General features: G+C 37.0%; 2 protein-coding genes across 12 annotated transcripts in view; one reads left to right on the forward strand and one right to left on the reverse strand.

Annotated features, from left to right (window-relative positions):
* The window catches only part of RELCH (RAB11 binding and LisH domain, coiled-coil and HEAT repeat containing), a 112853-nt gene extending 107623 nt beyond the window's left edge, over positions 1 to 5230 (reverse strand). For all 8 annotated transcript variants that reach the window (XM_032422533.1, XM_032422535.1, XM_032422534.1 and 5 more), the window contains exon 1: positions 4464 to 5230. In XM_032422533.1, coding sequence (XP_032278424.1) covers positions 4464 to 4992 — 529 coding nt within the window. In that variant the 5' untranslated portion in view covers positions 4993 to 5230. The remainder of the gene's footprint in view (positions 1 to 4463) is intronic.
* Positions 5231 to 5458: 228 nt separating this feature from the next.
* Positions 5459 to 24783, forward strand: part of PIGN (phosphatidylinositol glycan anchor biosynthesis class N) — a 107598-nt gene continuing 88273 nt past the window's right edge. Inside the window, exons 1-5 of one of the 4 annotated variants that reach the window (XM_032422699.1) lie at positions 5459 to 5621; positions 5814 to 5892; positions 7785 to 7934; positions 22480 to 22603; positions 23372 to 23620. In XM_032422699.1, the coding sequence (XP_032278590.1) occupies positions 23400 to 23620 (221 nt within the window). In that variant the 5' untranslated portion in view covers positions 5459 to 5621; positions 5814 to 5892; positions 7785 to 7934; positions 22480 to 22603; positions 23372 to 23399. The remainder of the gene's footprint in view (positions 5622 to 5813; positions 5893 to 7784; positions 7935 to 22479; positions 22604 to 23371; positions 23621 to 24783) is intronic. The other 3 variants (XM_032422701.1, XM_032422700.1, XM_032422702.1) reach the window with 3 other exon arrangements.

Genomic DNA, 24783 nt, shown 5'->3' on the forward strand with positions numbered 1-24783 from the left:
ATTCTGGCCCAATTGGCAAAAATACAGAGAAAAAAAAATGTATATATATAGTGTGTATGTCTAAAAGATATAATTAGTTCACCAAGTAGATCTAGGAGAAATCTTGCAACGATGCTACAATTTATCGAACACTGAAACGCCCTTAGAGCATTTGCTAGAAGTAAATTTTCTAGTTAATAGAAATCTTTGGGGCACCGGGTGGCTCAGTCGGTTGATGGACCAACTCTTGATTTCGGCTTACATCTTGATCTCGAACCCCACCTTCAGGCTCCCTGCTCAACTCAGCGAGGAGTCTGCTTGAGATTCTCTCTCTCCCTCTGCCTCCCCTCCCCCATCCCGCTCGCACGTGCTCTCTCTAAATAAACCTAAATAAAATCTTAAAAAAAAAAATTCTTCTACTGAAAATATCAAGCTTATAAAGCTGTAATTCTTTTACCATTTGCATGTTTTATAAATATGGATTACTCTTCCAGTCAAGAAAAAAAGGTTAAATACAGTATGAAGACTTCTTAAAGTATTTTAATAGCACTACCATACTATTTACCTAGGTCAACAAACTTATAGGTAAATAATTCAGTAAATCTTGCAAAATTAAATTGTTTTTAGACATCAATGAAAGAGAGAAACTACTTTTCATTACATATTTATTATTTTGAAGTATTAAGAATTTTCAGATCAGACACCTATCAATCAAAATATATACAAAAAGAAATAAAAATAACTTAATGTTTAGATAATCCATACTACCAATCTTTATACTGTTTATTTAACCATGAAGCTCTTATTATTATAAAATCATAACCCAATTAGCAACAATCAACACGCTAGACTTGAATTAAAAAGCAGGTTGTAGCTCAATCCTAGAGAAACACTTATCCTCTGAATTCCTAAAATATAATTTGTGCAATCAGGAGCTTAGTCAAAATCTTTAAAACATGGTAATAATAAGCACAGTTTTACAGACTTATTTTAACATTTATCTATTTTCTAACTGGATTAAGACATTCACAGGCACTGATATTTTGAAATATACAATGCATTTGTATTTAAGCTGTACTAAAGTTTGTGCTATAAATGTGTGCACATTTAAAGAAAGAATATTTAAGAAATATTTCTTCTTTTTATAACTTTAATTAAAATACAGTCTTGCCATCACAAACCTAAAGGTAAAAGCTAAAACCCTAAGACTTCTAGAAGAATATATAGAAGAAAATTTCTGCAACCTTAAGATTGGCAAATACTTCTTATATAGGACACAAAGAACACGAATCATTAAAGAAAAAAACTGATTAACTGAACTTGAAGAAATGTAGAAAATAATACAGCAAACCACACTGGGAAAAACATTTGCAAAACACTATAAAGGACTTGGTTCCAGAATATATAAAACAGAATTTTAAAAATTGGTTAAAGACATTAACAGCCATTTCATGAAAGAAGATACACTAGTGGCAAAAAGCTCAGGAGAAGTTGTTCAGCATCACTAGTCCTCAGGAAAATGAAAATTAAAACCACAATGAGATACCCCCAATCTCTCATAGGATGAGTTAAATAAAAAGCCCAAAAATACCAAGTGTTTAGGGGATGTGGAAGTCTCATACACTGATGATGGGAATTTTAAATGGTACAACCACTGTGGAAAACAGTTTGACAGTTTCTTATAAACTTAAGTATATAGTAACTATATGATCCAGCAATTATATTCCTGGGTATTACCCAAATGAAATGAAAACATATGTCCATGCAAAAAGAAGCCACACAGAAAAGAATATATGCTCCATGATTCTATTTATATGAAATTTTAGAATAGGCAAAACTTATGTATAGAAGTGGTTCTTTTTTTTTTTTTTTTTTTAAAGATTTTATTTATTTATTTGACAGAAAGAGACACAGCGAGAGAGGGAACACAAGCAGGGGGAGTGGGGGAGGGAGAAGCAGGCTTCCTGTTCAGCAGGGAGCCCGACGCGGGGCTCGATCCCAGGACCCTGGGATCATGACCCAAGACGAAGTCAGACACTTAACGACTGAGCCACCCAGGCGCCCCTAGAAGTGGTTCTTAACCTAGACAATGGTGGAGATATTTTTGGTTGTCACAACTTGAGAGATGGGGTAGGAATGTTTGCTACCAGCAGCTAGTGGATAGAGAGGCCACAGATGCTGTTAAACATTCTAGAATGGACTGGACAGTACCACAACAAAGAATTATCAGACCCAAAATTTTGATAGTGCCCAGGATGCAAAAATCTGTTGTATAGTGATCAGTGGAGGTCTAAAGGTGGGGCTGGGGATATAATGCAAAGAAAAATGAAATTCTGGGGACAATAAAAATGTTCTATATTTTAACTGCAGTAGTGATTAGTTCTTCAAAACTCATCAAAACTGTACATGTTAAAATAGGTGCCTTTTATGTATGCAATCTTACATCAAAGTTGATGGTAAAAATTATAGTGCCTGACAATATAAAGCTATATAAAATAGTTTAATCGAATGTTTGCTTTTTAAAATATATGCATGGAAAAGACAGGTTAGGCAAATATCATCGGTGAGATTACAGATAACTTACTTTTTTTCCTCTTTTGCTCATTTCCTTTGTATTAACTTGAAAATGCTACTTAGAGTCTAAATTATAAATATAAATATCTTTTTAAAAAAGATTTATTTATTTGAGAGAGAGAGAGAGAATGCACACACACGTGTGCAGGGGAGCGGGGGAGAGAGAGAGGGAGAGAGAATCCTAAGCAGACTCCCCGCTGAGCAGGTAGCCCTATGCAGGGCTGGATCTCACCACCAGCAATCACCCCCCCCCCACCGCAGCCTAAACTGAGAGTCTGATGCCCAACCGACCCACCCAGGCGCCCCATAACTATTTCTATATACAAAAACTTTTAATGAGAAATTTTCAGTATGAACAGTGATATCAAACTGTAATAAGGTGGTGAAGAAATTCTTTCAAATAGAATAAAGTCATGAAGTAAGGAATAACCTATTTCATTATATTAATATGGGAGAAAAACATAGCAGATGCAATTAAATTATGTTCAACAACTGGCCAGGGTCTGTACAAAGTGTGAGGAATAGGAAGATGTACCTCAAGAAGTGACTATCTAATGGAGAAAAATGATATTGTCAACAAATCAAATACAAAACAATTAGCGACTATAGTTTACACATGAAAGCACAATGAAACAAGCAACTAAGGGAAGAAAGAAAGAAAAAAGAAAGAAAGAAAGAAAGAAAGAAAGAAAGAAAGAAAGAAAGAAAGAAAGAAAGAAAGAAAGAAAGAAGCAACTAATTAAACATGGGGAGTGTGGGAAGCATTGACAAAGGTGACATTTAGGCTCTCCAGCAATGAGAAAATCTCTTCCTGAAAAGATGATCATCCTACATACTGAGTAAGAAAGTTATACCTACTGAGAAAATTCCGTATCAAAGAGGAAATCTGCCTAGGATTTACCTGGATAGAAAACGTACTCTTTGCACTTGCACTACATCTAGATTTGGCAATAGAAGTCTCTGACACCATTCAAAAGTACAAAGACAAAATAATCAATTAGACTACAATTGAAAAATTGTACATTTAACATTTGTTAGTAAATTCCAGTTGGGCTCATCTGATATACTAAAACTTCTCGTACTATTCGTAAGGGAAAATCCAAGATGCCTCCCAAAAGAGGATACGGGAATCCAGAACACATCCTTGATAGTATGTTTTCAAGCCAAAAGAAACACTTATAAATATATGATGGATGGGGTAAACGATTACTCTATACTGCTAAGAATGATTATAACACGGTAAAAAAGTAAATTCCTAACTTATGTAGAGAAAAAAAGCCTGTGAGATAGTGGGATCACAAGATAGACTACAGGCAAAACTTGTCCACCCTGCTCCTTAGATTTTGTCATTTTGGAAACTTCTTGCAATTAAGGCATCGGAATGGAATTAAATTGACTTTACTTAAACACAACACATTTTGGTCAGCAGAAAACCGAATTTTTGAGTGAGAAAGTCATTCCAAAGAAAAAGGACTTTAGGGGATCTGACTGTGCGGAGAGAACATTTCCTATTCTTTTCTCCCTCTTGACTTTGAGTCAAGAAATTACTGCAAGCAATTTAAGAAACACTATTTCCTGGTAGAGGCGATCCAGGAGATCGGAGGAAAAAGAAAAACGATTAAGCGATAAGCCAGTTTGCAAGGAGCCTTCTACAGTCAGCGAACTGGAAACTGGATATTTTTTAGATACCGAAGCCAATAGAGGAACCAGGAGCAAGTCGAAGGCCAGCTGAAGGTTGTAGGCACACACAGAACAGTCGCTGCCAGATCCTTTTGCTTCCACCGCAAAAGACTCACCCCCCCAACTCTCTGTCTCTCTCGAATGTTTCTAATACTCACTCCCTGCCCAGAAATACCCCCTCCCCGACAATCCCAACCACCCTGCGGGAGTGACAGGCTGCGTTCACTTACTGAGCTGTCCCCCGCCAGACGTCGTACTCGGTTCCCGACCTCCTGCGCCTCCAACGCCAGCTGCTCCAGGGATCCCCGGCGCCCCCATCCCCGGCGGGGTCCCACTCTGCCTTTCGAAGTTGCCTGGATTGGAGAAGTAGTCGCGCAGCCGAGGCAGTTCGCGGCCGCTCTCTAACAGCTCGGTGTGCAGCTCCAGGGCGGTCAGCAAGTATTGATCGCGCAACAGCTGAGCCGCGATCGCATCAATTGACAATCGGGCAGGGGTCTCCCCACAGCCCCCCAATGCCACCGCAGCCGCCGACGCCTCCCCAGGGAGCCCTGGCCGCGCACTGCTCCCTAAGGCCACGGGATCTTGGGGCGATAGCGAGTCCGCAGAGCCAGGATCTAGGCCGCTCCCGGAACCCAGTCGAAGTCCTGCCCGCCGCTCCTCAGTCGCCGCTACTTCGTCGTCGTCCTCGTCCGAATCGCTGAGGAATGGATTCACACCGCCGCCACCACTGCCACTACCTCCAGGCGCCATCGCCGCCATCTTATCCTGTCAGGACTGTGGGCGCCTCCCTGACTAGCTCTGACAAGCCGCAGCCTGGATTCCCCCTAAGCCTCAGCGGGCACTGCGCACCTCCAGAACCCTGGCCTGGTCACGTCTCACCTCCCCACCCAGAGACCTGGAGTAGGCTCGGAGGCAGAAGGTCCGGATGCAACAGCACCCGCTACCTCAGCCACTGCTGCACCAGCAGCGGGGCTTTGCAGGCGTCTTCCTGGTCTCAGTCTCGCGAGAAAGCGTGCGAGTCCTGCCCCTCTCTCCGCCCCAGCCCCGCCCCAGCCCCGCCCGTTCTCAACACCAGAGAGCGAATATTGAAAGCCCCGCTCCCCGCTCAAAGGAAAAACCCCGCCCCCACTCCTGTTTGATTGGCCGGAGGAGGAGGGAGGGGCTGGAGTTACAGAGGACTGGCTCTAGAATTATCGCGAGAGCAGTCACCCGGCAGGTAGGTTTCGGGGGCGTTCCGCAGTTGAGAGGCAGTTATGACGGTGGCTCAGGAACGTTCTCTTGGCTCTCCTTTCAGGGGTCAGAGGGGAGCTCTGCCGGAGAGCTGCAGCCTGCCTTTGCGCTGAGGAGGCCTCATTCCCGAGATAACGCCTGACCCGGAAAAGCCCCAGGTAAAGCCCGGGGACCAGAGCGCAGAGGTGCGGTGGCACCAAAACTGGCCTCACGCCCGCGGGCGCGCTGCTTCCTTAGCACTTTTCACTTTTTCTTGTTGTTTGCTGCCAGTCGGTGATACTGTCTTCGCACGTGTAGCAGGTGCCCAGGGCAGTAGTTAGAATTTGACTTCCTTTCTCTTCCCTTCCCAGCCAAGTGCCTGCTCGCTCCGGAGGCCTGGCGACAACACCGTCTGCTTGAACTTCTGGAAGACCGCCTTCTAGCCACCGAGTTAGTGCTATAATAGGGCGGGGTGTGCTGGGGTGTGGGAGGTGGAGGAAGGAACCAGACAGAACTCTTGAGTTTTGGATGTCGTTGGATTTGTGGCTAGATACCCTGAATGAGCACTTAGGATTTAAAACACAGTCTGCACAGCAGGGACCCTTCAGAATATCAAATGCAGCCCCATCAGTAGAGAGAGAATGCAAACTTAAGCCTAGAAACGTTCAACGACTTGGTCAAGTCAACTCCATTAATAAGTATTCAAAGGAACTTTAAAATCAGTTTTCTTAGGTGCAAAGCCATTCTTCTCCCACTAGCCTTCCAGTCTTTCTGACTTGGCCATTTAGGCTGGAATCAAGATATTGACTGTGGAACATATTTATTTTAAAGCTTGGATGCTTTGCACAGTTTTAATTTCCTTTATCAAATGTTAGCACATAGAGTAAGTATACTAAATTTGGAAGTTCCACCTTTATCTTTTTTGTCATTCCTTGATTACAGTCCAAGGTGGTAAAGAGGATGTTAGTTTCTAGTCAACAAACAGTATTGGAATGCTGTTTCTAAGACCTATTTTCTTCACACATAAATTGCTGCTTTTGCAAGGTTTTAAATTTCCTTTCTTTCTCTGTAGCTCCCTGTAAACACCAAAATAAATAGGTAGCAGTAATTTTGTTATCAGGTGAGTTACATGTTACACTGAAGTAGTAAAGTATCTCCTTTAGCTCTGTGGAAAAATAAAAATAGATCATTCTTATATAACCATAGGTCAGGTTATTGGCTTACACGTAAAAGTACGCCAATAGTTAAGTGTAGGCTTTAATTTCAGTTTACCCAGGCTCAGGAAGCTAAAATTTTCATTTGAATGAGGCTTTGGGTTTTTTCCTTTGTTTTTGCTGGAAAGTTTTTTTTTACAATGTAGTACTAAGAATTCAAAATATTTTTTTATAGAATATTAGCTCCTAATGTTCGAATTCTAAATATTTTTCTGTGATGTATATATATTGAAGAAAAACATGAAAAAAAAATCCCCGATCTTAGGAAAATAGTATCAAAATAGCCAATGCTGTATCTGTTACTATTTATTAGCAAAAAGGATTGCTGATACTTACTGTAGTTTAGTTTGCCAGAGAGATTGAAAATGGAATCAATTTCTGGAATGGAGAAATGGGAGGGATTAGTGAATGGCATGGAAAGGGCATGATTGGAAATGGGTTATTTATATACAATATTTCCATCTCTGTAATGGAATTTTTAGAAATCTCCTGCACTTAGGGTCCCTGAAGATTGTCCTTGTCTGGTAGAAGTGCCTAGAGTTCATATTCCAATTCTACCAATTATTTGCAGTAACACCTTAAGTTATTTAACTTCTCTTAGTCTCACTTAACATTTATCTGTCAAGGGGATTAATGAAAGTACACAGAGTTAGGAATGTGCTTGTCACAATGCCTGGTACCTAGTACATCATAAATGTTGTTATCATAGTCAGTTATAGGTAGTGCAATATTAGTATATATTGAAAGTATTTGAGATGTTTTTAAAAATAAAACAAGACAAATATCAACTATCCAACAGCTAAAGCTGGAAAAAGCAATTAAGTCAGTAGGGTACAAAGGGAGTATCTTTAATTTAGGGTCTGATTTCTAAAATGTAAGTTGAAAATAGATTTAGGGGCGCCTGGGTGGCTCAGTCGGTTAAGCGTCTGCCTTCGGCTCAGGTCATGATCCCAGGGTCCTGGGATCGAGCCCCGCGTCGGGCTCCCTGCTCTGCGGGAAGCCTGCTTCTCCCTCTCCCACTCCCCCTGCTTGTGTTCCCTCTCTCGCTGTCTCTCTCTCTCTGTCAAATAAATAAATAAAATCTTTAAAAAAAAAAAAAGAAAATAGATTTAAAATATGTTTTCTCAGAGAGTTGTAAGAAGTTGGACGTAGAAGTGCTTCCATGATTGACTTCCTATATAAATCTTTAGTTTCCTGATTCTACTTCGTATCCTGTAATCATGGACTTATTTATATGACCTTCCAAGCCCATGACAAATCAACTGGCCAATTTTCTCAGTAAGTACTTTTCTTTTCCGCGGTACATTGAGGTTTACTTATCAATAAAAGTGCTTAAGAAGTAGCACATACTAGAATATTAATAATTGCTAATCTCTACTTATAGTAATTATTAATATGGTTGGGAAATTTTCTACTTAGCAAAATTTGCATTAATGTAGGTCTTTGCAGCTAAAGTTTGGATAATGAGGATAGTCATTGAACTTTGTATCTTAGCAATGAAACGTTAAAGATTGCTTTTTCTTTTAAATACTTCATATTTTAGGGCTTAAAAACTAATTTTTGGCTTTAATAGTCTTAAAATAACGACAGGTAACATTTTAAATGCAAATTTTTGGTTGATGTGAAATTTTAGAAATATCTAATTTTTAAATTGTTTTTCAATACATGTAAACATTCCACAGGTATAAGCTAAATAACTTTTATTGGTACATGGATATGTGTCTTTTAAAATTTTTAGTAGTTATTCATTTATTTTGAGAAGGTTTCCAAACGATTCAACCATGACAAAATTTTCTTCAATAAATCTGAATAAAATGTGATTCTCTTTAAAGAGAAATGTTAGGTAGTAATATTGCTTAATATACATGTGCTTGGCAGTAATAAAATAGGTAGTATGTGAAGGACGATATTTTGGAATCACTGCAATTTTATGTATAGTAAATGACTCAAGCATGTAAGTTTGGTTTTTGTTTTGTTTTTTAAGTATCCTGAATCTTCACAGTTCAAGTGTTTGTTCTGGAGGAATAAAAAGAGAAGCAAGGCAGCCTCTAGTGGCTCTAGTGCATATTACGTGTACCTTTGAGAGAATAATCCTAAATAATTTCTTCAGCACACATTTGAGTCCTTACTAAGCACGTAGGACTGTGATGAGTGCTGGAGGAACCCTGTCTTGCTGTCATGGAATTACGATTAAGTGATAGAGACAGACATTAATCCAAATGGTAAAAACAGAGGTATGTACTTATAAACTTGAAGTAAAAGTTTTGGTTTTTGGTTTGGACTGCATAGTCCCTGAGGAAGTGACGCTTGAAAGTGCAAGGAGATGTCATGAGACAATGGAGTGAGAGAGGATGGAAGGTGGGTTGGAAGTGCAATTTATGCAGAGGTCTTAATAACAGTAGGAAGCATGGGCTACGTACATAAAAAAGACCCAATGTGGTGAGATGCTATAAAGCAAGGGGGAGTGCCATGAGACAAGGCTAGAAAGGGAGGCAGAGACCAGTTCATATAACACCTTGTGTGTTGTATTAAGGATTCTAGTTTTGATTATGATGGAGAGACACTGAAGGGTTTTACCCAAAGGGTCAGATGTTCCTGTTTGCATTTTGAAAAAAGCGAAATCAAAAAATAATACGTGGCTATACAACTGAAGAATGGGGTATAAAGAATGACTGCTAGTTTTCTGATTGGTACACCAGAGTGGAAGGTGGTGCCATCTCCCGAGATTGTAAACACTAGGGAGTTAGGAGGCTTACCACCTAAACAAGGTTCATGGGGGAATATCATGAGTTTGGTTTTAAACATACTCAGTTTGTGTCTCAGGTGGATCTGTTAAGGTTGAAATTACATATATGGATTTGGAGCTATTTGTTAAGACTTTCACATATAGGTGTTAGCTGACACCAAGGGTATGGTCCAAAAAGCCTAGACAGGGAGGGGGGGTTGGGGGGGAAGGGGACTGGCTGGCTCAGTCGGTGGAGCATGCAGCTCTTGATCTCGGGGTTGTGAGTTTGAGCCCCATGTTGGGTGTCGAGATTATTTAAAAATAAAATCTTAAAAAAAAAAAAGTCTAGACAGAAAGTACAAGAGTGAAAATAAAAGAAGCCTTAGGACCAACTTTTGAGTAACTCCAAAATTCAATGACCAAAATAGAGACCTTTCTATATTGGGCAGAGAAGTAGGAGGAAAACTGGAGCAATGTTCACAAAAGCTAAGAAATGACAGCTATTTAAGAAAGAAGTCATGGTTAAGGAAGACAAATTGAATGGAAGATAGACTAAAATAAAGCCACTGGATTTTGCAATATTGGCTACATTACATCAGTGAAAGCTTTTTCTCTGATGTAATGGAAAACAAAGGCTCAAGTTGTTTGAGATTTACAGGATCAGGAAAAAAGAGATCATATTATTTTCAAAAAGTTTGGCTGTGTTGGGGAGAAAAGGGCAGCCAATGCCTTTAAAAACGTTCTTTATTAATCCTTTATTTGTGAGATACATCCTTGGCAAAGGTGTGACTTAACTCATTTCCAGTACTGTATAATGTTTCACCAAACAAAAACTATCTGTTCCTATTGTTAAATATTGTTTCCAATTTTTATGATACAAAGAGTAACAGACAAGAATTGCATTTAAAGTTTTTTGCCTGTATTTGTATTTGATATGGAATTTACCTTAATACAGTCGAAAGTGGTAGCTATACTAGTGCTTCTGTCAGTTGGTTAAAAACTTCAAACTAGAGGGGCGCCTGGGTGGCTCAGTCGTTAAGCGTCTGCCTTTGGCTCAGGTCATGATCCCAGGATCCTGGGATCGAGCCCCGCATCGGGCTCCCTCTCCCACTCCCACCCTGCTTGTGTTCCCTCTCTCACTGTGTCTCTCTCTTTCAAATAAATAAAATCTTTAAAAAAAAAAAATTCAACCTAGATCTCTGTCTCACACCACGTACAAATAAATTGTAGATAATGACAGGTGAAAAGTAAAAATCTAAAACTTAGAATTTAGTTCTAATTTAAAACTATTTTTATGTGACATAAAAATGAGGAACGTTTTCTTATGGAAAACACAAAATACTTCATAAGGATAAATTTGGTAAATTACACTGTATTAAAATTATAAAACTTCTATTTAAAAAAAAAGCACCATAAACAAATTTGTTTGCTTTGTTTGGATGTATGGTGCAAATAAATATATATGTCTATTTATATCTGTATATAGAGAGATACACAGATACACATGCATTATAATATAATGTACAAGTCAAAGAAAAAAGGCCAACAAGTGTAATACTATTTGATCAAAGGATATGGACACACAGTTGAAAGGATAGGAAACCCAATTGGCCAGTAAAAACATGAAAAGATGTTCACCCTCACTAGTAATCAGGCAAATAGATACTCAAACAACAGGATGCCATTTCATCCTGTGTAGGTTGGCATAAGGTAAATATGATAATACCAGTCAATTGTGGGGATTTAGAGAAAATAGGAATTCTCATACACTGCTGGTGTGCATCTAAATTGTTATTGACACTTTGCTACTGTCTTGTAAAGTTGAGAATACAGGTTTATTCCAGCAATTCCACTTAATAGAGATAATTTTCAAACTTATTTGTATGTAAAATAGTTTGAAATACATTTTTTCACTACCACGTGCTATGTTCATACAATGCATATGCATGCATGTGCACACATAGAGAAAAATTAAAATACTTTTTCCAAACAATCATTTACCTTCCTACTTCTGAGGTACTTTATTGTGATGTATTCTCTATCCTATCCTATCCTATTCTATTTCGTTTTTTTTTAAAGAAGCTAATTGCAATCCACCAAATTAATTTTGTGATGGATCATCATTCTGTTGTAATTCTGAAAATCTCCCAATTGACCATGAGAGATAGGCTAAATTGCAGCATTCTTTGTAGTAATGACAGTTAGGGACAATGTCTATCAAGATAATTTTCAAATAAATTGTAGTATAGTTATATAATAGAATATATGTCTAAATCTTTAAAATAATTTATAAGTTTTTGATAGTGCTTGCTAGAATAGGCTCATAAAAGGAATAGTGGCTTTGCATGTATACTGATAAAAATTATTTTCTAAGTAGGATGGGGAAAGCATGAGTGCAAATATTGGTGATTATATTGTTAATCTAATCTTGTAGAATGACAGCTTTTAATCCCATAATTGACTGAGTTTAAAATGTATACCCTCCCTATAAAAGAATTCAAATAATCTATGTAGGTACTTCATGCTCTCAGAAGATAGAGTATAACTCAGTATAACTCCTTACCCTTTAAGTATTAGTTGTACATAGCAGCTTCCTTCCAAAGAGTACAATATGCAATCATTAAATTTATAGTGGAGAAACCTGACAAACACTACCTTGTCCAGATGATCAAGTTTAATATCACTTGTGATAAGCCATGTTGATGGCATACACCTTGGTAAGATGTGATAAAAGTGGCACCTTACACATGTAGTTTTCCTCCCTCTTCCTCTCCTCTTCCATAACTCCATCCTAATCATGAGAAAAACATCAGACAAATTCCTATAGGAGTCTCCTAAAATATACCTGACTAGTACTCTTCGGAACTCGCAAAGTCATCAAAACAAGCAAACTCTGAGAAATTGTCACAGCCAAGAGATGCCTAAGGAGATGTGATAAGTAACTGTACTGTGGTGTGCTGGAACAGATAAAGGACATTAGATATGAAGAAAAAAATTGAATTCTTCTCAAGTGTATAGCTGGGTACGAGTCATCTAAATAACTAACAACCTCTGTTGGTCTACTATCCGTGAGGAAATCTGAAAATTAATTCTCTTATGGCATTTGTAAAGTCAGATATAGTTTTCACTTGAAAGTGACATACATTATGATGAAAAAAATATACACCGCAAAATAATAAGTATAAAGAAACAAATGAACTAGTGTTAATAACCTGGCTTAATAGTTTATCTGGTAATATTCTGTTGTGTGCAGGTCTCAGCTACTTCCTTACAGTTTTAACTGGCAATATTTACTCTTCACATGGCAGGTGAACAGAGCCTAAGAGAACTGCGAAACACCATCTTTAAATAATAAGCTCTTTAGTATGGTTTATGCTGATGTAAACACTTAAAGTCTTTGAGTTCAATAAATAACCTTTATTTACAAGAACACAGGTTATATGAAATCAGAGCTACCCACAAAAATTTGTGGTGGTTATAACTATGATGCTAGTCAGTGTTATCTTTTGAGTACAGACTCAGGCTTCAAATTAATTTTTTTCCTACTCTATTTTTAATCCATAGAAAAGTTTCAAAAATAGTACAGAGAGTTATTGTACACCCTTCACACTGCACCTAATGTAAACATCTTATAAAACCACAGTATAGTTATCAAAACCAGGACATTAGCATTTGTAAAAAACTATTAACTAATCTACAGTTCTTAGTTGAAATTCACCAGTTTTTCCACTATTGTCTATTTTCTTTTTTTTTTTTTTAAAGATTTTATTTATTTATTTGAAAGAGAGAGACACAGCAAGAGAGGGAACACAAGCAGGGGGAGAGGGAGAGGGAGAAGCAGGCTTCCCGCGGAGCAGGGAGCCCAATGCAGGGCTCGATCCCAGGACCCTAGGATCATGACCTGAGCCGAAGGCAGACGCTTAACCGACTGAGCCACCCAGGCGCAGCTATTGTCTATTTTCTGACCCAGGATCCAGCCCAGGTTTCCTTACTGTATTTGGTTATGTCTCTTCAGCCTCCATTCTATGACCATTCCTCAGTCTTTCCTTGTATTTCATGACCATTATATTTTTGAAGAGTACTGCTCCATTATTTTCCAGACTGTTCTAGATTTGAGTCTGTCTGATATACTCCCATGAATAGATCAAAGTTAGCATTTTTGGCAAGAACACCACATATTCTTTTGCCAAAAATATACCATGTCGTGTCTTTCTTAGTGCACCATATTAGGGTTACATGATGTTAATGTGTCTTATTACTGGTTATGTTAACTTTGACCAATTGGTAAGGTGGTGTCTGAGGGGTTTCTCCATTGTAAGTTAGTGTTTTTCCCTTTGTAATTAATATATATATTTGGGAGAGATTTCTTTGAGACTGCAAATATCCTGTTTGCCTCAAACTTTCACCCACTGAGTTTAGCATTTATCAATGCATCTTGGTGGTAATAAGTATTACTGTGGTGTTTGTCTAGTTGTAATTTTATATATTTTTCTCATTCCTTCTACATTTATTAATTGGAATTCTTCTGTGGAAGAGGTGTGAGATTCCAAGGTCATTAATATCTTATTGCATTCTGGTGGAGATCCTTAAGTTATTACCTGATGAAGTAATTATCTCTAACATGATTTTTGAGAAAAAACATTAGCTATATTCTCATTTGATTTTCCATCCTGGAATTCTTTTAGATACTCTCATTTCACCTTATCTTTCTTATATTGATATAAATTATTTAAAACTAAGGATCACTTGAAAATGGGTTAGAAAGTACATGAGTTTTAGGGTTAAGGCCTATGTATAAAATTCCTAAAGACCCATTAGAATAAAATATAATGACCAGTGAAATTTAGTATGATTTGTAGAGTGCAATATATAAGATCATTACTTTGAGGAAGGAAAGAATTTGTATTATGTAGCTTAGTAGGGAAACCCATTTGTAGGTTGTTGAAGTGGTCCAGGTGAGGACTTGATGAACTTAGGCGGTGGTTGTGAATGTGGAGAAGTAAGAAACACAAGCCCTTTTGAAAATAGAACCCAGAGGTGCCTGGGTGGCTCAGTCAGTTGAGCAACCAACTCTTGATTTCAGCTGGGGTCATGATCTCAGGGTTGTGGGATCCAGCCCCATGTAGGGCTCTGCGCTGGGTGTGGACCCTGCTTAAGAGTCTCTCTTTCCCTCGCTGCCCCTCCCCTCCACTCTCTCAAGAAAGAAAGAAAGAAAGAAAGAAAAGAAAGAGAAAAAGAGAACCCAACTGGGCACTGAGAAATATTAAATAAATATATAGTGTTTGTATCATTAATATTTGGTGGTAATGAATATTACAAGTCTGTAATCAAGAAGTTATGAAATTGATTTGACTGGAACAGGAAAATACAGTATACCTTTTCTTACTGCTTTCTTGTAAAATAATGTAAACTCAACTGTTTAGAGTTTGATTTAAAAAATAAAAATAAAAATCGAGTGCTTTATAATCTAGAGTATTCTTAGTGCTTTACATTTGTATGGTGCCATGTCTTAAGTTACTTCCCACTAGACTCCTGCCATGGAATAAGGCTGATGGTATCTTTTTTTTATGGATAAGGAAACTAAGACAGGGAGTGACTTGACTGGGATCCTGCTGTTCTTACATAACAAGAGTGCGATTTTTTACTTTGACTCTTACAGCTCTAGAAAGGTCAAAGTTCTCAAATAAAATTTTTGTTTGACTACTTCAGTAAGCTTTTGAGTAGTGGAAAATTTATATGTTCTTTTAACACATAGACTTTGATACTTTATTCAGAAAAGCTGTGTAATAGCAATGGGAAAAAAAGAAAACATTAATTCCAGGGAGTTATTCGTAAATGCAAATTAAAGTGGGAAATGACATAGATGTTTGCTTATTTATAACCATGATAGGAAGTATTAATGTTTCCATGATAAAGAGAAGATCTTTAAATCAATGTGAGCTTGGGGTGCCTGGATGGCTCAGTTGGTTAAGCGTCTCTCTGCCTTCGGCTCAGGTCATGATCCCAGGGTCCTGGGATTGAGCCCCGCATCTAGCTCCGTATTCAGCGGGGAGCCTGCTTTTCCCTTTTCTTCTGCCCCTCCCCCCTGGTTGTATTCTTTCTCTTTCTCTCTGTCAAATGAATAAATAAAATCTTTTAAAAAGAATAAATAAGCCAGTGTGAGCTTCTGTACATCCAAATATACCATATGTGCTTTAGCTCTGACTAGAGTTTAAGATCTAACTGAAATGAATTAAGTACTTGAAAAGCGACTTACTTTGAACAACTAAATATGATACCTGACAGATTGTGTCCTGGAATGGGAAATAGAAAAAAAGGAAAATAATTGAATATAATATTATGAATAATTTTAAACCAATAAATTTAACAATTTGGATGAAATTGACAAATTTTTTTTTTTAAGATTTTATTTATTTATTTGAGAGAGCAAGAGCACATGAGAGGGGGAAGGGTCAGAGGGAGAAGCAGACTCCCTGCTGAGCAGGGAGCCCGATGTGGGACTCGATCCCGCGACTCCAGGATCATGACCCGAGCTAAAGGCAGTTGCTTAACCAACGGAGCCACCCAGGTGCCCTGAAATGGACAAATTTCTTAAAAGGTATAACTACCAAAGCTCACTCAACAGTTAGTAAATAATCTGAATATCCCTATATATATATGAAGAAATTGAATCTATAGTTAAAAACCTTCCCACAAAGCCAGTAGTTTCACCAGTGAATTCTGTTACACAATGAAGGAAGAAATAACACAAATTCTACACAAACTCTTCCAAAAAAATAAAAGAGGTAGCAACACTTCCCAACTCAGTGTCTGATACCAAGACCAGAGAAGGACATTACAAGAAAAGAAAATTAGAGTCTGATATCTTTTCATAAACATTGCTTTAAAATGCTAAATAATATTTTAGCAAATGAAATCTAACGGTCCATAGAAAGGATAGCACTTAATGACCAAGTAGGGTTTATTCTGGGAATGCAAGCTTGGTTTAACATTTGTAATTCAATCAGTGTAATTCACTACATTAAGAGACTGAAATAGAAAAACCAAATGATCATGATCATCTCAATAGATCCAATGAAAAGCATTTGACAACATCCAGCATTCATTCATGATTTTAAACTACGCATATAGGAGTGAAAGCGAACTTCTTTAACTTAATAAAGGAAATTTCCCCAAACTGGAAAACTGACAACTTTCACCCTAGGATTGGAAGGCAAGGATTTCTGTTGTTACCACTTCTGTTCAACATCATACTAGAGGTCCTAGACAGTACAGTAAGCATGAGACAAAAATAAAAGACATTTATAACGACAAGGAAGAAGTCCTTCATTCATAGGTGATATAATTATCTCTGTAGAAAATCAAAAGGTATCTACATAATAAGGCTACCATATAACAGTTTGTCAGTGTTGCAGAATACAAGGTGAATGTATAAAAATCTGTGATTTAAGAACTAACAAGGGGAAATTGAAATACAAAATATCGTTTACAATAATATAAAAATATATAAAATATGTAGAGGTGAATTACACAAGCATGAGGAAAGTTTTGAGGGTTATGGGTGTGTTCGTTATCTTGACTGTGTTTATTGTACATTTTAAATCTGTACAGTCTGTTTTAGACCAGTTATGCCTCAGTAGAGCTGCAAAAATGCTATAAAGAACATTATCGGGGCACTTCAAAAAAATTGTGGAGTACAGAATGGTAGATGAGATAAAGTACTGACTTTGAATTTACTGAAGTTGACAATTGGTTGTCGGTATATAAGAGATAATCATTGTTCTCAGGAAATAAACACTGAAGTGTTTAGGGGTTAAGGGCCATAGTGTATGTAACTTATCTTCAAATGGTTCTGAAACAATATGTGATTTTACCCACATGCACACACGTATGTGTGTACATGCATGAGGGGTAAGATAGACAAAGCAGGGACAGGAGAGGAAAGAAAAAATGACAACGCCAACAGAAATGTTAGCATAGATGTATGTGGCTAAAGGGTTTATGGCTTTTTGTACCATTATGCTTGCAACTTTTTTCTCAGTTTGAAATTATTTTCAAATAACAAGTATTAAAAATCTGTATTAAAGAAAGTGCTATCATTTACAAAAATTCCTTATGTAGGACACAAAATAGGTAACCAAAAGAAAAATTAATTGAACTTAACCAAAATTGAAAAGTACTGCTCTTTGAAACACACTTAAAAATGAAAAGGGGGAAAAAAAGAGTATTAAAAAAAAATGTCCATTAAACACATGAGAAGTTGTTCAACGTCATTGATTATCAGGGAAATGTAAATTAAAACGACAGTAGGTTACAAGTACAGTCCCACATATAGAAAAGGCAAAATTAAACAGGCTACAATACCAAATTTTGTTGGCAAATATATGGAGCAACTGGGGCTATCAGACATTTCTGGCCTGGAGGACATCATACTAGCTGAAATAAGCTAGTCAGAGAAAGACAAATATTGCATGATTCTTCTTACATGAGATTTCTAAGAGTCAGGCTCATGGAAGCAGAGAGTAGAATGATGGTTGCCAGGGTCTGGGGGGAAGGAGAAAGGGGATTTGTTGTTCAACAGCTATAAAATCTCAGTTACCCAAGATGAGTAAGTTCTAGACAGCTGCTGTACGACACTGTGCCTATAGTTAGCAGTACTGTGTTGTACGCTTGAAAATGTAAAGGGTAGGTCTCCCGTGTTAAGTGTTCTTACCACAATTAAAAAAATGTATATATACCCATATAGATAAGGAAAATAGCAGTAGAGCAATGACGCTAAAGTTGATGCTTTGGTATAAAACAAAGTTTGGGACTTGATTTACATCTATTAGATTAGATTTTAAAGTCAGTAAGGGTGGCAAACAAGTTTTTCTCACATGCTCAATCCAACTTCATGAACATCAGGAACAATAATATTAGCTAATACTTAATGAGTACTGACTGTGATAGGCACTCTTTTGCATATTTTACACATATTAACTCAATTTTTTTTTTTTAAAGATTTTATTTGAGAGAGAGAGAGTGAGCACAGTATGGGGCAGAGGGAGAGGGATAAGTAGACCTTCCACTGAGCAGGGAGCCTGATGCAGGGCTCGATCCCAGGACCCTGAGATCATGACCTAAGCCAAAGGCAGATGCTTAAGCAACTGAGCCACCCAGGCACCCCCATATTAACTCAGTTCTAATAATACCCCAGCAAGTAGGTACTATTGTGTTATCCCCATTTAACTGATGAAACTGAGGCACAAAGAAATTAAATAACTTGCCTTAAGTCACATGGCTAGTAAGTAGAGAAAGCAGGTTTTGAATCCCTGCAGTGGAATGCTTTGGTATGTCCTCTTTACCATTATGCCATCCTGCCCCTCAAAGAAAGATACTGAGATAAGGTCTGGACACACTGGTCATCTGAGTAAGTGTTAGAAAAAGCTTATGGTCTCCAGTGATGTGACCCAGGGTTCAAATCTCAGCTCTTCCCCTTACTAGCTATGTGATCTTTGGAGCATCACTTAGGCCCCGTGAGACTCAATTCCCTGCTATGAAAATTGGGGTTCTAATGCTTCATTGACAAAGCAGATTCTGAGGATTTGAGGAAATAATGTAAGTAAAGTACCCCAGCCCTGATGCAGGATCTGATGCAGAGTAGGCACTCAGTCAATAGTAGATAGTGCTATCATTGACCACTCTCACTGTGGAGAAACATTATACACAATATATGAAAGAATATAAAGCACATTACACTTACTCTAAAAGTTAGGATAAATTCTTAAATGGCATTTATAGCAAAATTATAGATTGTCAGTAAAATAAAGTTTTAAAACACTTTCTGAAACGACATTGTGTAAAACAGTGTGTATAACAGGTAGGTAAAACAGCTTGGAAAAAGTTTGACAATTCCTTTTATAAATTTAAACATCTGCTTGCCATTTAACCCAGCAGTTCTAATTCTGCATATTTATTCAAGAGAAATGAAAGCACAAATACATAAAGTCTTGTGCATTTACTACTCTAAGAAGCTTTATTTATAATAGCCAAAAACTGGAAATAATTCACATATCCTTTAAGAATTTAAGAGAGAAACAGTTTGTAGTATATCCATATAATGGAATACTTCTTAATATTAAAAAGGAACAAACAACTAAATCACATGCATGAATCTAAAAAACATTATGGTGAATGAAAATAGATACAGCAAACTGCGTACTGCATGATTCCATCTCAGTGATGTTCTAGAACAGTCAGCATTAATCTAGAATCACAGAAGACAGATCAGCAATGGCTTATGGTCAGGACTGTGGAGCAGGGATTACCTTCAGAGGGACATGGGGGAACTTCTTTGAGAGAAAATATTCCAGGGTAGTTATGTGAGTATATATTTGCCAAAACTTGTAAAACTTAAAATGGGTCCATTCTGACTGAAAAATTTAAAAATAGGTGCCAATCTTTAGAATGCTTCACGAAAAATTTAGTTAAGACTTGACCTTAAAATAATTAACATTTGTTTAAATAAGTGGGATTTATCATGACAGAGAGCCCTTATATTCAAAAAGAAAAGCAGCTAGGGGTAATTTTAATTTAATATGCATATGTTTAAAAAAATTAAAAACACATTAGTAGTTTTTTGGATCTGAAAGAATTATCACAGGGTTCCTTGTTAGCATTGAAAAATGGGCTGCTAGATACCGTATTTTTAAAAATAAATACAGAATGTAAGAGTATTTAAATCAAGGAAAATGAGGGAGGGGTCTACTTCTGGGTGGTCAGAGAAATCCTGAGGAGGCGACTTTTGAGAAGATGCAAGAAAGTTGAGAAGCAGGCTGCCATAGGACTAGCAAACTAAAGACCCCAGAGACAGTTTGAACTTTCCTGGGAAGCAAGACCTTCAGCCCAAAGCAGGAAGATCCCAGGGAAACCAGGAGTAGGCCAACTCCTCCACTTGTGTCCTAGGTGCCATCTTTTCTGGCTATCAGAAGGACTTTTTTTTTTTTTAAAGAAGCATCCTTCCTCAAACTTCTTTTTTTTTTTAAAGATTTTATTTATTTGTGATTTATTTATTTGACACAAGCAGGGGGAGGGGCAGAGGGAGAAGCAGGCTCCCCGCTGAGCAAAGAGCCTGATGCAGGACCCGGGGATCATGACCTGAGCTGGAGGCAGACGCTTAACTGACTGAGTCACCCAGGGCGTCCCTATCAGAAGGATTTTTAACTCCTGCCGTTATTCCAGCTTGCTGCTGCAGCATTGATCTCTTTCTACATTCAGAGTCATTCCTCGACACCTAAATCTATTTCCTAGCTAAGGAAAACCCTCTATTGGCCCTACATGAATTTGAGTTTTTCTTCTTTTTTTCAGAGTTAACACTCTCCCAAAGAGCTGTGCGCTTTCCACTGTCTTTCCCTTCCTCGCCTCCTCTTGGCTTTTCAAACAAGCGCTTTAGATAGGGCTCAGCCTTCACTACTCTTGAAATTTCTCAGTAAGGTTAACAAGAACTTCCAGCAACCAAGTCACCTGCGGCCCTGCTCTTACTCCAATCTTAACTGTATCTGACAAAGTTGACCACAGCTTCCTTTCTTGAAACACTGATATTAATAATAATTTCTCTATTTGAAATATTGTCATTTAGAGTATTCTTCTCAATGTCTTGTTAATTCATCAAATTTAGTTATACTGCGTCTATTTGAAGTGCTAGCTTTTTCTTTAGGAGGGCTTGTGAGATAAACAAGAGAAATCTACATTGCAAGTGTTAAATGAATTTATCATTAGGATAATCAGTATTCAGCTAAAAAATTATTTCCGGGAACGCCTGGGTCGCTCAGTCAGTTAAGCGTCTGCCTTCGGTTCAGGTCATGATCCCAGGGTCCTGGGATCGAGTACCGTATCGGGCTCCTTACTCCGCAGGGAGTCTGCTTCTCCCTCTGCCTGCCACTCCCCCTGCTTGTGTGCTCACTTTCTCTTTCTCTGGCAAATAAATAAAATCTTTAAAATAAATAAATAATTATTTCCATATACAGTGTATCAAAAGCCTTAAAGGTGCTTATACCTTTGACTCAGTATCGCATTTATAGGCAGTATTTTAAAACACATAATGTGAAATGTCTAAAAGCATAAAAATTACATTAAAATTTAAATTAATCATGTTAACATTTTTAATAATGAAAAAATGGAAAACAACTCAATGTTTAGTAGTATGGAGGTGATCAGGAAAATTAAGATGTGCCCATTGAATAGAGTGTGGTGATGGTAAATGATGTAAGAAGAGTTTTTTTCAAATAACAAAGAAATGTTAATGTATAATAAAGAAATCAATACATGAAATTGTGAACCTTTATAAAAATGTAGATTGGATAAAAACTAAGAAATGTAACAGATTTTTCTTTAGGTGGTAAAATCATAAGTAATTTTTCTATATTTTCCAAACTTACTACAGTGATTGTTTAATTTTTAAAATTTTTTAAAGATTTGTTCATTTATTTTAGAGAGAGAGTGCAGGGGTAGGGGCAGAGGGAGAGGGAGAGAGCGTCTGAAGCAGACTCTGTGCTGAGCATGGAGCCCAATGTGGGGCTCAATTCTAGATCACAACCTGAGCTGAAACCAAGAGTCAGACAGTCAGCTGACTTTGCCACCCTGGCACCCTGTGATTGTTTTATTTTTATATTCAGAATACCATTATTAAGATGGTGCTTGCTGTGTAGTTGAAGCTCATATATAGTAGAAAAAGCAGAATATTTATTCTGAGAGTTTTGCCTTAGGTTGCAAAATAGTATCTACTCACTAAGGGACTTTTATACTTTGTGGAATATCTTTGATACTTATTTGACTCTTAAATCTCTCAGGAAAAAAAGTGGCCCATAATTTGGCATTTACTTTATTTTATATTCTTTTTATGATGTGCTTGACTTTGATAAGGGTTTTTTGTTTGTTTGTTTGTTTTTGCCACCCTTTTCTTCCATGACATAATTCTTCAGGCCAGGAAGAATAAGATGTGTCTGTAATTAAAATTACTTCATCTTTGGTGTTTTTCAGCCAAGGGTCACTGTATGTAACCAATGTTAGTTATATTACAAAAAGACAAGTTAAGAGTACTTTGTTGTTTTTAATCTGCAGGGAGATTCACCAACAAAAGGATAGACTGGCTTGAAAAGCATTCCCATGGACTTGATCTTGGCAGTTAATGGCATACTGTCTTACAGTATTATTTAAATGTTTCATGTTGCTTAGTTTTCCTTCTGTAAGTATGTGTAAGCTTATCAGATCTGTGACTATGTCTTATTGGTGTTCTCTATTGTACCCCACACACAATTATGTATAGAATATGTGCAAGAACATTTTAATTGAATGAATGAATATAACCTCCACTTTTTTTATTGGTTCAGGGAACTAAAAATGTTCCTTTAATGAGTGTACATTTTCTGAAACACATGGAATTTAACTACTTTTCCTTCCTATAATTTATTTAAATGGACAAAAATGCATATAATCTCTCGGGAGAATCTACAAGTCTCCTGGGCTGATAACCAAAAGTCAAAAAAAAAAAAAAAAATCCTCAAACTTTAAGTAATATTAAATTCCAAGAATATCAATGGTGGTCATATGGGCAACCACGACAACCATAAATTTTATTTTCTATTTTATAAAGGATTTGATTTGACTGAACCCTGACTCATTTTAGGACTCATTTATATACTTGTTTTTTGATCCTATATTAGTTTTTATGAGCTTAGTATGCATTTAAATTTATTATAAATAGTTTAGTGGTGTTAATTGGGTATTATACTTGAACTTTCTATTTTTGTGTGAGTGTATTTTATCATGTATTTTATTTCAGTATTACCTCATTATTAAATAATGTTTATTGTTGCTACCATAAATGAAAGTGAAGTTGTACATTGGTAATATTTTAAAATATATGTTCAGTCTACATGCAGTCATGAAAATATGTGAAAATATGTATAATTGCATTAAGGTTTACCCAGATTTAATTTTGTCCCTCTTTCAGTTTTTCTTGAAGATTAATTACACTGGATATGCTGCTCTTCTTTATTTTGGGATTGCTTGTACATTTTGTGTTCTTCGGCTCCATCTTTGATATTTATTTTACATCTCCTTTGGTTCATGGAATGACTCCTCAGTTTACACCATTGCCTCCTCCAGCAAAAAGATTAGTACTGTTTGTTGCTGATGGCCTACGGGCAGATACACTTTATGAATTTGACGAAAATGGAAATCCTAGAGCGCCATTTATTAGGTAAGCATGTCAACTGATACAAAGACCTCTCTGGAAAGTGTTATCTTGACACTGTTTTATCTCGTGTTGGACATAGAAGTGATGATGAGAAAGAGAATAGGACACATATACATCTGCCTTTGTCTTATGGATTAACAAATTTATTTCCTCCTAGGAGTTATGACCTTAGCTGCTTGGCCTAACTTGTCCTAATTTCCCAAACCTGGCTTACAACTCACTATATTATCTTTTTCTTATACAATAAACTTGTTACATTTTTAAAATAATGACAAGCTTAAATATTAATGAATTGCTAATTATAGTGCTGTTTAACTAGAACATACAGAGTTCAACTGAAAATGCGCCTATAAAATATATAAAGCCCTTCCAAGTTTATGTCACTGTTAATTGTGATTTTAGATTTTATGAAGTGGCTTTGAAAAGAAATGTTTAATTTTTTAAACTTATGGGGCTCCTACAAATAATTGTTATTTTTCTGATTAGTGACAAGTCCCTCAAAAGCCCTTCCTAATGCTGGTATAGAGAGATTAAAACTCAAATTCAAATGGAAATTTATCTAAAATATTCCATCTTCTCCTGTTCTTACCTGCCATCATTACTTTTATCTCTTTACTGTGTTTTAGTTTTCTTGATAGTACTTAGCATGTGCAGGTTCTATGTAGGTTGGGCCTTTGTTTTGTATACTACTTTATTTCCAGTTCTTAGAACATAGTAGGCAATTTAAATCTTTGTTGACTGCTAGAAGAATGAATGAACTTGGATTTCTGTTGAATTTCCAGAAATTTATGGTGGCTTAAATAAATGCATACCATATTAAAAAAATAAAAGTAATTTTTTTTTTTAAAGATTTTATTTATTTGACAGAGAGAGACATAGCAAGAGAGGGAATACAAGCAGGGGGAGTGGGAGAGGGAGAAGCAGGCCTCCTGCGGAGCGGGGAGCCTGATGCGGGGCTTGATCCCAGGGCCCTGAGATCATGACCTGAGCTGAAGGCAGACGCTTAACGGCTGAGCCACCCAGGCACCCCAAAAAATAAAAGTAATTTAAGTGAGCAATTCAGGGTAGTGGGAAAATATGGGTAGGAAAATAAGATCAAACCAGAGTTAAGTTCAGTTCACAAAAATGTGTCACATAAATTTCTACAAATAATTTAAAATTGGGGT

This window comes from Phoca vitulina, unplaced genomic scaffold (genome assembly GCF_004348235.1).
Source record: "Phoca vitulina isolate PV1807 unplaced genomic scaffold, GSC_HSeal_1.0 scaffold27, whole genome shotgun sequence".
In the NCBI taxonomy this organism is placed as follows: domain Eukaryota; kingdom Metazoa; phylum Chordata; class Mammalia; order Carnivora; family Phocidae; genus Phoca; species Phoca vitulina.